At 33.6% G+C, this 16,538-nt stretch overlaps 1 protein-coding gene across 4 annotated transcripts in view; it reads left to right on the forward strand.

The window, feature by feature from the left end:
• Positions 1–16,538, forward strand: part of UVRAG (UV radiation resistance associated) — a 424,520-nt gene that overhangs the window by 197,435 nt on the left and 210,547 nt on the right. For all 4 annotated transcript variants that reach the window (XM_074304111.1, XM_074304114.1, XM_074304113.1 and 1 more), the window contains 2 exons: positions 3,992–4,079; positions 4,881–4,941. In XM_074304111.1, the coding sequence (XP_074160212.1) occupies positions 3,992–4,079; positions 4,881–4,941 (149 nt within the window). The remainder of the gene's footprint in view (positions 1–3,991; positions 4,080–4,880; positions 4,942–16,538) is intronic.

Genomic DNA, 16,538 nt, shown 5'->3' on the forward strand with positions numbered 1-16,538 from the left:
AGCTGTCCCAAAATGTCATAATATGCTATACTTTGTTGATTTTTGTGTGATTTTTGATTCCATTATGTACTCTGCTTATTTATATATTGAAAATATATAAAACTGATGATATTAAAATTAGAATATCCAAATATAGTGAGAGTGATAGAAAATTTAATGTCAATATGGAAAATTGTAAAGCATGCCATCAATTCAATCATATCAAGAATAGTTCGTATAAAAAACAGTATTTTTCAAGGAAGCATTTTAAGAACATTAGGATTCTTCCTAGATTTGAATCAATTACCATAGCTCTTAAATAAAAATAGTAAATATGGTTTCCCAATCAAACAAGTTGGAGGAAAAAAAACACCGCTATCACCACTTGATTTACAAGGATGAAGTCAAACTATGTGACTTCACCAAAAAACTAAAAAAGCAGTAATTTTGTGCACCTGTAGAATAGTCTACAGACCAATGAATATAAGGAAATGTGATAGTGATTTGTTCCAGATGGTTTCTGTTGAAAAGATGAGTAGGATGAAATGATAAATTATATTATGCTTATGATGAAATATGCAATATAATATGATTATTATAATTATAATTTCATTTATGTAAAGTTTTATAATCTATAAAACAGTTTACAGATGAGGATATTGCTTTTGTCTGAAAATGAAATGACTGGGTCATGTGACAGGTCTGAGACCTGCTCTTTCTCCTATACCACATATTCCTTCAAAATATTTCTCAGATTTACTTGTTCTTCTGAAAACTCTGACTGTTTCAATAGCTTTCAGGCTGACCATTCTCCATTCTAACTGCCTTAAATGTTGCTTTCATGAAACCATACAATTCTTGGGTTTGACTTTCTAGTCCTCTAGAAACTGTTAACATTTTTTATTTGTTTGCAAAGAATCCTATCCTGTGTTCTAATTAAACTAGTCTCTACACTTCACATTCCTTACTGTCTTATTCTGCCTTTGCTTATGTTGTATATCCCTTTTTGTTCCTTTTTGCCAAATGTGTTTTCTTCCTACTCTTCCTCTGGACACATTTTATCATCCTTCAAGATCCAAAGCAAGCTTTGCCTTTTCTGTGAATTGTAGTGTCATATACAGTTTATGGAAAGGACCTTAAATACAATCCAGTCCAACTACTTCATTTCATAAAGAAGGAAAGCAAAGTCTTGACACAGATTAAGTGATTTTATTCCAGGGCTCAACATATGATTTCACATAGTCAGATGTGTAGTACAGATAGGATGAAAATCCAGGTCCTTGAACTGAAATAATCCACTCTATATATGCCCAGTTTGTTGTCATTAATCTAGCTCCTTTACTTAGCAGTGAAGCTAAGGTAGTGTCAGAGCTAGGATTTAAACTTGGTTCCTGTATCAAAATTTAGGCTTTTTCCCTTTACGCCAGCAATCTCCTGATTCTAACCTGGAGATGCTTCCATTATGTTAACTATTTTGATTCAAATTGAAATCTCTGTTTTCTGAAGTTTAGCATTTAATGGGTTTGTTGCTATTTTTTTTCGGAGTCCTGTGTTATATTTTTATTTCCTCATATAGATTGTTAGACCCACAAAAATAAGAATGTCTTCTGCTTTTTTTTTTTGCAGAGTCCTTAATAGCAAACATAAGACTAAGCGCTTGAAACTGATCTTGTTGATTTGATTGCATTTAGCAATAAAGACTCCTGCATTCAATCCTTGCTTTTTTTCTTCTTCTGTAAAACCAGACTTTAATCTTTGTGTTTTAGTTATCTTAAATGCAACAAATTTTATTTGAGCATCTGCTTAAACAAAAAACCTGGTGTTGGATACAAAAGATTTCTTCTACCCTATCTTGTATTGAACTTGTGCCAGATTTAAAAAGACAGAGCCCTATTCTCTTTTCCAAATGCATTGGAATTATTTGGGGACTACACACACACATACACACACACACACACACACACACGAATTGATTATATTTACTTAAACTACCTCCTACATTTAGTTACAACTGTTTTCTAAATGAATAATTTTATTTTATTTTATTTTATTTCCCCTGAGGCTGGGGTTAAGTGACTTGCCCAGGGTCACACAGCTAGGAAGTGTTAAGTGTCTGAGACCAGCTTTGAACTCGAGTCCTCCTGAATTCAGGGCTGATGCTCTATCCACTGTGCCATCTACCTGCCCCCAGTGAATAATTTTACAAAAGACAAAGCACCATTCCTTGAAGACAAGCAGATCATATGCATAAAACTTAAAACTCTGGTAATAAAATTAATATGAACTATTCTTTATATTCAGTAGACCTTTCTAGACAATAGAGATAGTACTTTTCTCAGGTTTGTGTCTTGAGTTGGGTCTCTACCAGCCAGTGGAGGATAAGGATTGGGAGAAAAGAAAGGGCAAGATTTTTCCTCATTTCAGATTGGTTTGTGGGGTTGGGAAAATAGAGTACGCCACAATCACTTTAATTAGCATAGATTCTACTACCCCCAAATACAGCAGATGTTGGGGGAAAGGAAGGTTGTGCAAATATCTATTTTTTTTTTTTTGGAGGCTGGGGTTAAGTGACTTGCCCAGGGTCACACAGCTAGGAAGTGTTAAGTGTCTGAGACCAGATTTGAACTTGGGTCCTCCTGAATTCAAGGCTGGTGCTCTATCCACTGGGCCACCTAGCTGCCCCCTGTGCAAATATCTATAACCAATATGGCTCACGTTTTCCCTTTTTATACAGGGATGCAAAGCTATTAAAGCTTAAAGGCACTAAGACATTTGGGACATCCTATGATGAAATGATCCTATTTCTGACATACTTTAGAGTTTATTTCATTTTCAGGTTCCCAGGAATTCAAAGACATTTGTGGCTGTATGTGATGCTGATCTGAGACGAGATCTGAGAACTCATTTTTTTGTTTGGGATTCCAGAAATAGTTACTTTTTTTTTTTTTTTTTTTTTTTAAGAAAAGAACCTGAAAAAGAAGTTTTGGGTTAAGTTGAGCATCTTCAGTTTTCTAATCGGGCAGTAGTCTTCCCAGCTATTTAGAGTTGTAAATCAAAACATTATAGTTGAATAAGTAAGCAGAGAACAATCAATCATAATGGCTTAAGGATTTTTTTGTCTTTGTTTCTGACTAACTTGAAGACTGCCAAAGGAAATAGTTTGGAGACTTGCCCACTTAGGGAAGATTTGCTTTAAGGAGTTAGGGCTTTCCTCTTCAATTCTATATATAAATGCTGAGTTAGGGAATCAAAGATGGAAGAAAGAAACTTCACAGAGCTATGTTATTAAAGGGGAAATAATTTCAATTTGTCAATAAAACAGTACAAATGAATTTGTATTTATGAACACTATCAGTTTAGTTACATCCACATAGTTATAGTTGTATAAAAATTTAAATAACAGACATATATATTATATATTATTAACAAGAATATAGAAGTACTATGAAGATCAAACCTCTTTCCTACCCTGACACCCATAAATCTACTCCTTCTTTACTTCTCCTTGCTTTAGAAGATAACACTTGACTCTGTGTATCCATAGTGCCAATATCATTTTCTTTTTTAGCTTACATGTACATTCAGTTGACAAATATTGTAATTTTTTCCCCACAATTCAGATACATGTCCTTTTTTCTGCTATCAAAAGCTCTACTCTAATTGAGGTCCATATTATCTTTCTTGGGCTACTGCTAGATTTAAAGGGAAAAAATATAATGCAAATCCTAATGAAATAATTGCATAGAAAAAGTTTAACCAATTCATTATTAAAAATACAAGGAAAATGAGTTCATGTCTAACCAGTGTCATCTGGGAAGGCTTCTTTTTAGAGATGATGTTTGATAGAAAGGAAAAGATTAACAGGTAGAGATGTCTGGGTAGAGATGCAACCGTTTCCATGCTTAGAAACTTGATTTGAGGCACATAGTTAAACAGCTGAAGGTGCTATTTGGAAAAAGCATTATGATATGAGCACATTTATCTTTTATAAATAAATGTTTTCTCTTCTTAGAGAATTATTTTTGAAGACTAATGCACAGTTGACAATTCGATGCAGACAATTGTTGTCTGAGCTTTCCTACATTTACCCCATTGATTTGGTAAGTTATATTGTCTAAAAAGATTTTCCCTATATATCAATTATATTCCATTTTAAAATTGACTCTTTCTAAACCAGAGTATCTTCTTATTTTAGGTGGTTAATTAAAATAGAATCATAGGATTTAGAACGAGGGAGGGACCTTAGAGATCTAATCTAGCCTCCTAAACCTGTTAGATTGAATTTTAGCTCATTTCTGTTTCCCCAGTCTAATTTCTGGCACAAGTTGAATTAATTGTGACAAGTAGTCAAATGAATTGTTAATAAACTCCTTATATATCCCCATCTACTTTTAAGATCTAATTGATTAAATGACTTGTTTGTCCTTGGGATTTACTTTTTAAAATATGTCTTGAGTATACCCCAGATCTTTCAATTATGAATCTACCTACTTTGAGCTAATGTAGAAAACAGAATTGAAGTGACAGTCAGTAATTTTTCTTGAACAACAAAATTACCAGATCTGATAAGTTCCTTTGCTTATTTCCAAATTAACAAATGATTTGAAAATTGAAATTTGGGGAATGGAAAAGAGTGAATTTGATGTTAATGGTAATTGATATAATTTATAATAATTTATTAAATTCACTTTGATATTCTTATCCTATGTTAGGAACTTATAAAAATATATTTTTGGTTCTCCTAATTCTAGAGCTGATGCTCTATCCATTGTACCACCTAGCTGCCCCTCAGAAGATATTTTTGGGATGTAATCTCTTATGATTTGTAACTTTTGAGATTTTATTTAGAATTTTTTCAACTTTTTAATGAACTGATTTTGTATCTTTGTTTTAATTCACAGAATGAACAAAAGGATTATTTTGTATGTGGTGTAAAGTTGCCTAATTCTGAAGATTTTCAAGGTATTCTTTTTTTTTTAAGTTTATTGGGAAGACAATAGATGTTTATATATATTGACATAGAGTGTGTTTTAGAAAGTCAAGATGGAACTTTAAAAAAATTACATTTTATATAATTTTCACTTTTATTGGAATATTTCTTGAGAACTTTCATATTTTAATATGCAGTATTTTGTTTATTCTATAGATTCAGGGGAAGTAAATTAGAAAGATAAGGTTTAAAGAGTTTTTTGTTACTTGCCCAAGTTTCCATTAAAAAAAAAGAGATTTTAAGTTATATCCTCTGGCTCCAAATCCAATGCTTTTCCCTATATCCTACTTATATAACTTTTGTGAAGCAGTTCTCAAATGGCTTGTTTTACTTTAGATAGGAAGAGGGAACAAGTGGCCTAGATAACATACTTCCCTTAACAAAGATTTATTAACTGGATTTTGCATACAAAGTATTGGCCTTGGGGGGTTGGGTAAGAGAAAAAGTTTGGAGAAAAGAAATGTTGCAGTCATTAGGGAACTCCTCATCTATATCTGGATGAAACACAGATACCTAAGTGTTTTGATGTGCTCCTAATAATTGCTTGATTTATGTCACAATTTAAGGTTTACCTACCACTTCTCTCATAATGGCCCTCATAATAAGCCAGATAATGGCCTTGGAAGTATAAGCAAGATCCATCCCCATTTTATAGGTCAGGAAAGTCAGGCTCTGGAAGATAAGTTCCTTGAGAGTAAAACTCTCATACTTCTGCCTTGCTGTCTCCAGCTGCTAGTACAATGCCTGAGACATAATAGATGCTTAATTTATTAAATGAATTGCTCAGGATCATGTAGCTAGTAAATGTCAGGTGCAGAATTAAGTACAGGTTTTCTGATTCCAAGATAAGTAAACTTTCCATTTGGCTTTGTTGGCAGTTGAAAAGATAGTTTTCTTATTTGAAGCTTGGAATGCTTTTCTTCCTATGCAGGAATCTATCCAAGTCATCTTCTGAAATTTCTATAATTCTAAGATTTTCTTATCACTGTATGCCCATAGTTGACATCCCCCTTTATTGGCTTTCATTTTTTTAAAAATGTAAACATTGTGCTGGCTTTAAGTATATATGTACATGTGTGTGTGTATCTTTATGTGTATGTATATATTAATGCATATGTATATGTAACATATATAATATACATACACACATAATACATATGTACACATGTATATATTTACACACATATTAAGGAGTAAAAAAAAATTTGTCAAGTATGATTAAAAAGATACTTTAGCCCAGTGGTCCTCAAACTTTTTAAATAGGGGCCAGTTCACTGTCCCTCAGACTGCTGGAGGGCCAGACTATAGTAAAAAACAAAAGCTCATACTCTGTCTCCATCCCTCAGCCCATTTGCCATAATCCAGCAGGCCGCATAAACGTCCTCAGTGGGCTCCAGTTTGAGAACCCCTGCTTTAGACATTATTTTTAGACATTAGATTTCATTGTTAGGGATTCTTTTCTTATTTACCTTTTAAAAGTTAATGTCTTTTTTCCATAACCATATGGAAGGGAAATGATTAGGTATTTGGGTTTATAACAGTCACTTCAACAGCTATGTATAAAACACTTCCTATATGCAAAGCATGTACTTGATTATAGGGAAGATGCAAAATATAAATAAGACAGGATTCCTGCCACACCTGATTTTTGTTAGGAATTGTGTCCTTGCATTTTTTGGCCCTAAATAAAGTAACTGCATCATTTTTCCTTTTGTTGAAATTACTAAAGTATGGTCTCAGTCAGCTTTCTCTATTATCAGAGTGTTTGAATAGATGGAAGTTTTCTTAGCACTTTGATGTAGAGTAAATAATGAAAATAATCTGATGCCAGTTTCATTCCTGGTTCCTACCTCCTCCCTATCTTTCTTAGATGAAAGGAACTCAGTATAGCTTTCTCTCTGATTTCATCTCAATCTGTTTTTATCTTGGCATTTCAGATGCAGGCCCATCAGCCTAAGTTCCAGAATTAGTTGTTTGGTCTATAGTTTAGTACTGGTAGATAGTCTAGTACTTATCAATTAATAGACAAAACTTATATATGACTGATAACTAAACAAGTACTTAAATGCTTTTTTTCTTTATTCATTCTTTAACTTTTCAGTTTCTAACCTTTTCACTTCCCTTCCTTTCTCACATCCCCTTACCCTTCTCATATACATAGACTTGTCTTCAATATCAGGGGAGCATATTTTGCTAGTTGTAAAGGAAATATGCAGGATAACAGAATTCACTTTTAGGATATTGATAATGTGATTATAACTGAAGTACTATCTTTCTTTTTTTCTTTTTTTTTTTTTTTGCATAGAGAAGCTTTCATTTTACTATTTCAGTAATGATAGTTGCACCGTAAATTTGCACTTTATATTTTTTAAAACTTTTTTTTTTTTTTAAAGAAACTTTATTTTATCAGATATTTCCAGAAACCCTCATAAGATAGGTAGGTTAAATATAGTAATCCCATTTCATATTATGGGTTATATGACTTGTCGAAAGATTACTAACTGGTTAGTAGTTGGAGTACTCGGGTTGAAACATTCCTGAGTTGTTTATTCTAGTTATTCCTGCTCTCTTTTGTTTTACATTGAGTGCCTTATGTGACAATTAACCAGTTATTATATTTTAATTTGTTTTAACTTTGATTCTACCTTTTCTCCCATCTCTCCAAAGCTGTCAGTTACCAAGTTCTATTAAATCTGTCTCTATAGCATCGCTGTCATCAGTGCTTTTCTGTTCTTAGTGCCACTATCCTAACAGAAGCACTCATTGCTATAGCCCCCCCAAGTCCCCAGTATTATGGTGTTTTGCATATTCTTGCCTTTACCTTTTCCCTTCCCAAACCATTCTTCATATTTTAAGAAAAATCTTGGTTATGTGACCAAGTCACCATGTTACTTCTTTACTAAAGATCTTTCTTTAGTGATACTTTATTACCTACTAAGTGATGTTAACATTCTTTTCCTTAGAATTCAAGGGTCTCCACAATGTGGTATCACTCTGCTTTCTCAGCCATGCTTCCTTTTCTTTGTAGCCAAATGGCTACTGACTGCTCCTTCCTTCCCCCCAAACCAACTTTCCAAACTATATCAGACATACAAGCAAATAAAACTATGTGCATTGTATATTCCTACTTTCATGCCCGTGCTTAGATAATTTTATTTTTTATTGCTGAGACAATTGAGGTTAAGTGACTGCCTAGAGTCACACAACTGGGAAGTGTTAAGTGTCTGATTTGACTCAGGTCCTCTTGACTTCAGGGCTGGTACTCTATCCACTGCACCACTTAACTGCCCCTGCTTAGATAATTTTAATGCCTGGAATGTGTTTGCTTCTCCATTTTTTTTCTTCTATTTTCTTCTCTCTGTCTCTGTCTCTTTCTGTCTCAATTTATGCTATCTTCCTGAGGTTTTATTAGTGACTTAGCCATTAATTATTGTGTTGTATTGATTCCTTTCCAGGTGTCTACCAACATTTCTGATTTTTAGAAGTTTGTTTCACTCTACTATCCTCTCAAACTGTTATCTTGTATCACTCCTTTGTTTTATAACCAAAGTCCCAGAAAGAGCTGTTGACACTCTTTGCCTCTTCACTCATTTTTCAATCCTTCGCTATCTTTCTTACCTTTTTATCATTCAACTGAAATCATTTCCAAGTTACCAATCTCTTTTTAAAAAGTAATTTGTTTTGTTTCTAAATAACTTATATTTCCTAATATATTTCCTCCATTTCACCATTCCTTCCAGAGTTATCCCTTCTAACAAAAAATAAAGAGAAGTAAATTAGTTCTACAAAATTAATCAACGTATTCTAAAGCCCGACACTAATAATTCCATACTAATAAGTATTCTTCTCCTCTCCTGCACCCTCTCAGTTCTGTAAAGAAAAAGGGGAAAAGGTAACACCCCATTTTCTTATCTTTTGGGGGGTCAAATTTAATCATTATAACTTCACAGAATTTATTTTTATTGCTTTGTTCTTTTTTGCATTTTTATAGTTATTGTATATATATTATTTTCTTTATCTTGCTTCATTTTTTAAAATTTTCAATACTATTTTATTTTCCATATATATGTAAAGGTAGTTTAACATTCATTTCAACATATTTCCATATTTGTCATGTTATACAAAAAAAAAAAAAATAAGACCAAAAGGGAAAAAAATCTTGAGAAAGAAAAAAACTACACAAACAAAAAGGTGAAAAAGGTTTCTATGCTTCAATCCACATTCAGCCTCCATCGTTCTCTCTCTGGATATGGATGATATTTTTCATCCCAAATCTATTTAAATTGCCTTGCATCACCCCATTGATTAGAAGAGCCAAGTCCACTACGGTTGATCATTATATAATCTTCTTGTTACTATGTACAATGATCTCCTGGTTCTCTCATTTCACTTAGCATCAGTTCATGTAAGTTTCTATAGACCTCTCTGAAATCATCCTGCTGCTCGTTTCTTATAGAGCAATAATATTCCATAACACTCATATACCATTTAGCCATTCTTCAATTGATGGATATCCATTCAGTTTCCAGTTTCTTAGCCACTACAAGAAAGGCTGCCACAAACATTTTTGCATATGTGGGTCCTATTCCCTCCTTTGGGATATAACCCCAGTAGAAATACTGTTGGATCAAAGGGTGTGCACAGTTTGATTGCCCATTGGGCATAGTTCCAAATTGCTCTCCAGAATGATTAGATGAGTTCACAACTCCACTAACAATGCATTAATGTCCCAGTTTTCCCCACATGCCTTTCAGCATTTATCATTATCTTTTCCTGTTATCTTAGCCAATCTGAGAAGTCTGAAGTGGTACCTCAGAGTTGTCTTAATTTGTATTTCTTTAATCAATAGTGATTGGGAGCATTTTTTCATATCATTAGAAATGCCTTTAATTTCTTCATCTGAAAATTGTATGTACTTTGATCATTTACCAATTAGTGAAGTAAATTGTAGTCTTATAAATTCAAGTCAGTTCTCTGTATTTTAGAAATTTATGAGAAACATGGATATAAAAATTTATGCTTTATGTTTCCCTTCTAATCTTGGTGGTTTTGTTTTTTCTATCCATTTTGCATTTCACAATGTTCTCTAGTTCTTCTTTCTCTTTTCTCCAAGGATCTGACAAGTAGATTATTTCTTGTTCTCCTACTTTGATTTTAGTATCACCCTTTTTGACTAAATCACAAACCCATTTTGATCTTCTCTTCATATAGAGTATTAGATATTAGTTAGTGTCCAGTTCCTACCAAACTATTTTTCTAGTTTTCCCAGAATTTTTTTTTTTTTAAAGTAATTTGGGTTAAGGCCTTACCTAGGATCACACAGCTAGGAAATGTGTGGCTGAATTTGAACTCAGGTCCTCCTAACTTCAGGGCTGATGCTCTATCCACTGTATCATCTTCATTTCCTAGTAATTCTTGTCAAATATTAAGTTCTTATTTCAGAGTCTGGAGTCTTTGGGTTTATTAAACATTAAATCACTATAGTCGTTGAATACTGTGTCTTGTATACCCAACTTAGTCCACTGATCTACTATTTTATTTCCTAGCTAGTACCAAATTGTTTTGATGACTGTCATATAGTTTTAGGTCTGGTATAGCTAGGCCATCTTCCTTGGCTTTTCCCTTGATATTCTTAACCTTTTCTTTTTCCAGATGAATTTTGTTATTTTTTTCTAGCTCCCTAAAGTAATTTTTTGGCAGTTTGGTATGGCATTCTACATTAAATAGATTATTTTAGGTAGATTTGTCATTTTTATAATATTAACTTGGCCTTCCTATATCTGCTTACTTCTCTTTGAACCAATTAACGTAAGTCTTCCCAAGTTTCTTTGCATTAATCATATTCATTTTTTTAAAGTACCAGAGTAATATTCATTATATATGTAACATCATTTGTTTAGTTCCAAGTTTTTTGAAACTATAAAAAATGCTCCTATAAGTATTTCATTATAATGGGGACTTCGTTTTTGTTTTTTTATTTCCTTGGTGTTGTATATACCTAGCAGTTGGATCTCTAGATCAAGGTTGTAGTCATTTTAATCAGGTTGCACATTATTTTCCATAATGGTTAAACCAATTAACAGTTCCATCAACAGTATACCAGTTTGCTCATTTTTCCACAACCACTTCAACATTGACTATTCTCATCATTTGTCATCTTTACCAATTTCCTGGGTACAAGGTAAAATCTCAGGATTATTTGTTTTTCTCTCTTTCTTATTGATTTGGAGAATTATTTCATGTGATTGTTAATAGTTTGTAATTCTTTTAAAAACTGTTCATATTATTTATATTGGAGACATTAGTGATCTCTTTATTGCTAAATCTGATTTTTTTTTCCCTCTAGAACCCATACTTCTTGCCTTTTTGTAGCATCTGATATATATTTGCTACTATCCTTTCCTGAATATACTTTCCTCTGTGGATTTTTATTATACTCATTTTCTCTTGGCTTTCTGACCTGACTACTTTTTCATTCTCCTCTTTCCATTATCTATAGTGTGCCCTTAACTTTAGGCCTATTCCAGATTGTTTCCCAGACTTGTTCTTTCTATATTCTCTTTTATTGACCTTATCAACTCTCATGGGTGTAACTATAATTTCTATGCATTTGATTCAACTTTAGTCTCTCTCCTCACTTTCATTCCTATGTTATTAACTAACCTTTGGACTTTTTTGAATGGTATATCCCAAAGACATCTCAAACTAAACAGTTCTGAAACCAAACTCTTTAACCTTTGCCCTAAATTATCATGCCTTTTGAGCTTTCTTATTTCTGTAAAAGGCACCACTAGGTAGCTGTCTAGGTTCACAGTCTTGCAATTGTCCACAACTTCTCATATTTGATCCATTTTTTTTCTCCATAGCTAATTAGTTACTAAATGTTTTTATGGCTCAGATTTCTTATATCTATCCCTTTAGATCCACTGACATAATGATCATCCTAGTTAAGACCTTTTCCACCTATTATCTTGGCTATTACCGTATTCTTTTATTTGCTCTCCCTTTCTATAGGCTCTCTCCTTTCCAGTCTGTCTCATACAGTTGCTGGAATGATTTCCCTAACATACAAGTTCTAAAACCATGTCAGTCCCTCTCTCAGTAGTCAATGCCAGTGGCTCCTTTTTATCTTTAGGTGCAAATACAAACTATTCTGTAGTTTCAACCATCTCTTCATCATTCAGTCATTTATTATGTATTTCTGTAATGCCAGACACTGTATTAAGTCCTAGGGAATACAAAGACAAAGCTAAAACAGATCCTATAAGAAACTTTACATTTCTTGGGGAGACAGCAATTATCTATATAAGTGTATGTAAGATGCACATAAGATAAATCTAATTCCCAAATCTTGCGTTAATCCCATTCCAATACCCTGATCATCTCTATTTTTAGCTCAAGAAGCTTCTGTAACAAAGCAATTAGGGGGATATATACTAAGACATTTGGGATGGGTCACTGCTTCATTCTAACCTAGACTGTAGATCTTAGATGTGACTAAAATGTTACATATTGTGGACTGGGCTTCCCCAGTCATAAGCTTGGAACTTTCCAGTTTTCATGGACTGCCTCCAATCAAACATATTCTGCATCAGTGTCCCTGATGGGTTATGAGAAAAGCACCAAATGTCTCTTTCCTTTGTTTCTATCTGCATATGATAAATAAGATGTTTCTACAAATTTTGTCAAGATCCTTGGGGCTATAGATTTAGTAGTGAATTTTTCCAAATAAATAGTTGAGAAGAATAATTGGCCATCAAATAAAATCTTGAAAATTTTCTTAGGAAACCCCAAGAGTTTATTTAAGGAGTTTTTAGTGTCCTTCATTTTGGTGATAGAAGACAAAGCAAAGAGGACTTAATATTTTCTCAATCAGAGCTTGGTCGGTAGAAAATATGATGAAAGCTAGAGTGGAACCCTGGATATAGCCCACATAACAAAGTTGTTCCTGGCTACTCATCTCCAAGATAAAGTTTCAATCTGCCTTTCTAGCCTTATTATACATTACTCTCATCTCACACACTACTTTTTTTTTTATTAATTATAGTAAGTTTATTTTTAATACACATTACTTTATGAATCATATTGGGAGAGAAAAATCCAAGCAAAAGGGAAGAACCATGGGAGAGATCAAAAAACAAACAGAGAAATGAAGTAAACATAGCATATGTTGATTTACATTCAGTCTCCTTAGATCTTTTTCTGGATGCAGATGACATTTTCTGTCCATATTGAGATTCCTTCAGAACTGTTGAGAAGAACCAAGCCTCGTATAGTTGATCATTTCACATTCTTGCTGTTATTGTGGATGATATATTCTTGGTTCTGCTTCACACTCTAAATTTTTTAAAAATAAATTTAAACTTTTACTAAACTCTTCATTTCTAGTTGCCAAGCCTTTGCATTGTTCAGTCTCTGAATGCTCTCTTTGCTTTCCTCCACCTCCTAGAGTGAATGCGTGCTAGTTTAATGCTAATCTCAAGTTCTATCTTTATATGAGTCTTCTCCCGATCCCTCTAGCTCCTCTCCTTCCCTTAAAATTACCTTGCACTAATTTTTATAGGTTTATTGTAATATGCCTTCCTGGTAGTTACAATTACTAGTCTGTCCTAGGCCCAACAGAGTACCTTTGACCACTGACCTTTGCAGTGTTAACTCTACCCGGCTCGCCTCCTCTGAGGCCTTCAAAGGTCTCTGGCCATGATCTCTTGAATCTATAGTTTAATAACCGGTAGCACACTCAAGAAAAGCCTTTATTATACCTATTCACATAATGCCCTGACTTGATGCCCTGACTTGTTAGCTCCCTAGTGAACACCTGGTCTGAAGACCCACGTGTTCACTACCAAACTCCTTACCTCTCTGGGCTATCCATCCTCTTGGCTCAGCTACCCCAGGTTAGGGAGCCAGGTTAAAGAGAGTGACTGCTGTCTGCAGTGGTTTTTTAAAGGGCCTGTGAGGTCACACACACAGCCAACCAGCAAGAGAGCCGTCACCCATTACGAAGCTATCTCAATATGGACAGGATCCCACCCACAGGACAGTCCTAATATCCACAGATATTACTTTCGGACCACTCAATCTCCTGTTGTGCTGTGCCCGCCCATTTAAAGGGCCCTTACAATTCCCTTCTCTTGTTTTGTGAGAGTCGCATCCTTACAGTTTATAGTGTGGGTATGTATGTATAGATAAATTTTATTTTCCCCAATGTAAAGTTTCATTTGTATTGTTTTACCATAAGTGCCTAGTACAGTGTTTGATATTTAATTCTGCTTGTTTGATTGGTGAATTTTCTAAAGCATTTAGTTAATATTTAATTTAGTTACCCAGTTGTCTCATTTTCTCCTATCATACTGTAAGCTTCTTAAAAACAACTCCTTCTGTCTGCATTCCTTTGCTCTCCCTGTCTTTCCTTCCAGCTTATCTAAACCTTTTCCCTTCCCCAAAACCTAATACTATATCCTGTGGCACTTAATAAATGTTGAATGAATTAATTTTTTTCCTTTGTAAATTGAATGAGTTGAGCTAAATGATTTTTAAGGTCTCTTCCAGCTCTTTATATAAAACTTTCTTCTCAGGAGCCCAGTTTTTTTTTCCTTTGTGTTGTTTAATCAGACTGATCTTGATTTTGGGCAATCAGATTATTTACTAATTACTCAAGCTGTAAGCACCAAATGTCTATTCTGTAACTTGTGAAATATAAGCTTTCTGCTGATTTTTTTTTTTTGTTGTTGTTTTTTGTTTGTTTGTTTGTTTTGTTTTTGGCCTTAATGTTCATTGGAGAGTATTTCCCATAAATCTGTGCTCAGGAATAAGTGGAAACCCTCAATTTAGATTTTTGGCTCTGAAAACTCAGTAGCAGACCTAAATGGAATGGTACTAAATAAATATCTCAAGTCATATTCTATAACTGTCCTTCTCACTCTTGATGTCAGCCTTCTGCAAGAACTCCCAATGTTCTAAACCTGTACATCTTGTTTCTGTTAAGTTAAAGTGGTGATCTGTCACTTCAGTCTGCCCTGTGAAGTTTTTTGGTTCCTATTTGGTTTTCCTTTGGAATGTCTGTTTACCTAGCTTGGCACAAATTACTGGAGACAGTAGTATCATAGGTCTTACCTAATGAATATTTTTTTAATATATTACTTTCTAAAAGAATTAAGCCTAGCTCTTGTAGTATTTGCTAAAAATAATTATCTGAGTGGTGAAAAGATGAAATGTTCCAATATGCTTACGAAATTTTATTCTCTCCTGTTCAAATTAGCTCCCTGGATGTATAGATATAGTTTTAAAAACAAAAGCCTTTCTGAATTGAATTGAATTTTATTTTTGAAACCAGTAACAGCTTGGTTGGTTTGTACATTGTTGATAATTACTCTTCTAGATCTTAATGCCACCCCTTCTTTGTAGTTTTATAAACTCATTGATTTTAGGATTGAATATACTTAGAAAAGTTTTAGAATAGTCTCTTAATTCTTTTTAATTGAGGAAACTGAAGCCCAGAGAAATAAGATTGTTTTGCCCAGAGTCATATATAAGTGAATAGTTACCATAATAAAAGCTTAGCACAAGAATCTAGATTAGTACACTTTGAGCCTTCCCCAGTTTCTATTCTCCCAACCTGATTTTCCTCATATTTCTATCATTGGTGATCTCCTAACACTGTGTTCATCTTAATTATTTTTCATGTTCTAATTACATTGTAGAATAGTTATGAATGCTCTATCCTCACTACTTAATGATAAATTCCTTGCAAGACATAGTCTGTTATCTTCGTATTTTACCTAATATGAATCATTGTAATGTACATGAATACATTATAGTTTATTATCTTTGATACATCCTTCTTCCCCAGTTTCATTCTTTTCAACAACATACATGCATTTCTCATTTTTATGGTGTTAACTTTGACTTTTCTTGGGTATCCTCCAATGTACTTCTTCGGACACCAAATTAAGGGTACTAAGTGTGCTTTCCAAAATGCTTAGTGATAGAAAAAAAAATGCTAGATCTGGAAGTCAAAAGGAGTTTCAATTGTAACTCTGTATGATTATAGGTAAGTTGCCAATCTTCCCTTGTGCCTCAGTTTCTATAAAATATATAAAACGTGAATATTATACTTACTGAGTTGTTCTGGGAGAAATACTTCATAAATCCTGAAGAGCTATCAAAATGAGTGCTAGGCTTTTGGCATAATTTGCAGAAAAATATCAGAGAATCAATCTTTAATAATGAAACTTTAAACCAAACAGAAGCACACACATTCTAAAATGATAATCAGAGATTTAAGGAATTGATGGAGGGAAAATGATGGTTGAATCAGGTTCTTTTCTTTTTTTTTTTCCTGTCACAGACTTAAGTTCATTTTTATTCACTTTTCCCTTCCTTCAGTATAACTATCTAGAACTTTACTAGCCCCCTGGAGTAGCATAAGGAAGACAAAATTCTTGCTCTGCTTTAGGTGTTAGGGACGTCATCAAGTCTTACTGGAAAAGCAGACCTCCAAGAATCTGAACTCAAACTTTGGCAGGTAAGAAACCCTGTTAGACCTGGAAACTTGGAAGCCAGTCTC

Source organism: Sminthopsis crassicaudata, chromosome 3 (genome assembly GCF_048593235.1).
Source record: "Sminthopsis crassicaudata isolate SCR6 chromosome 3, ASM4859323v1, whole genome shotgun sequence".
In the NCBI taxonomy this organism is placed as follows: Eukaryota; Metazoa; Chordata; class Mammalia; order Dasyuromorphia; family Dasyuridae; genus Sminthopsis; species Sminthopsis crassicaudata.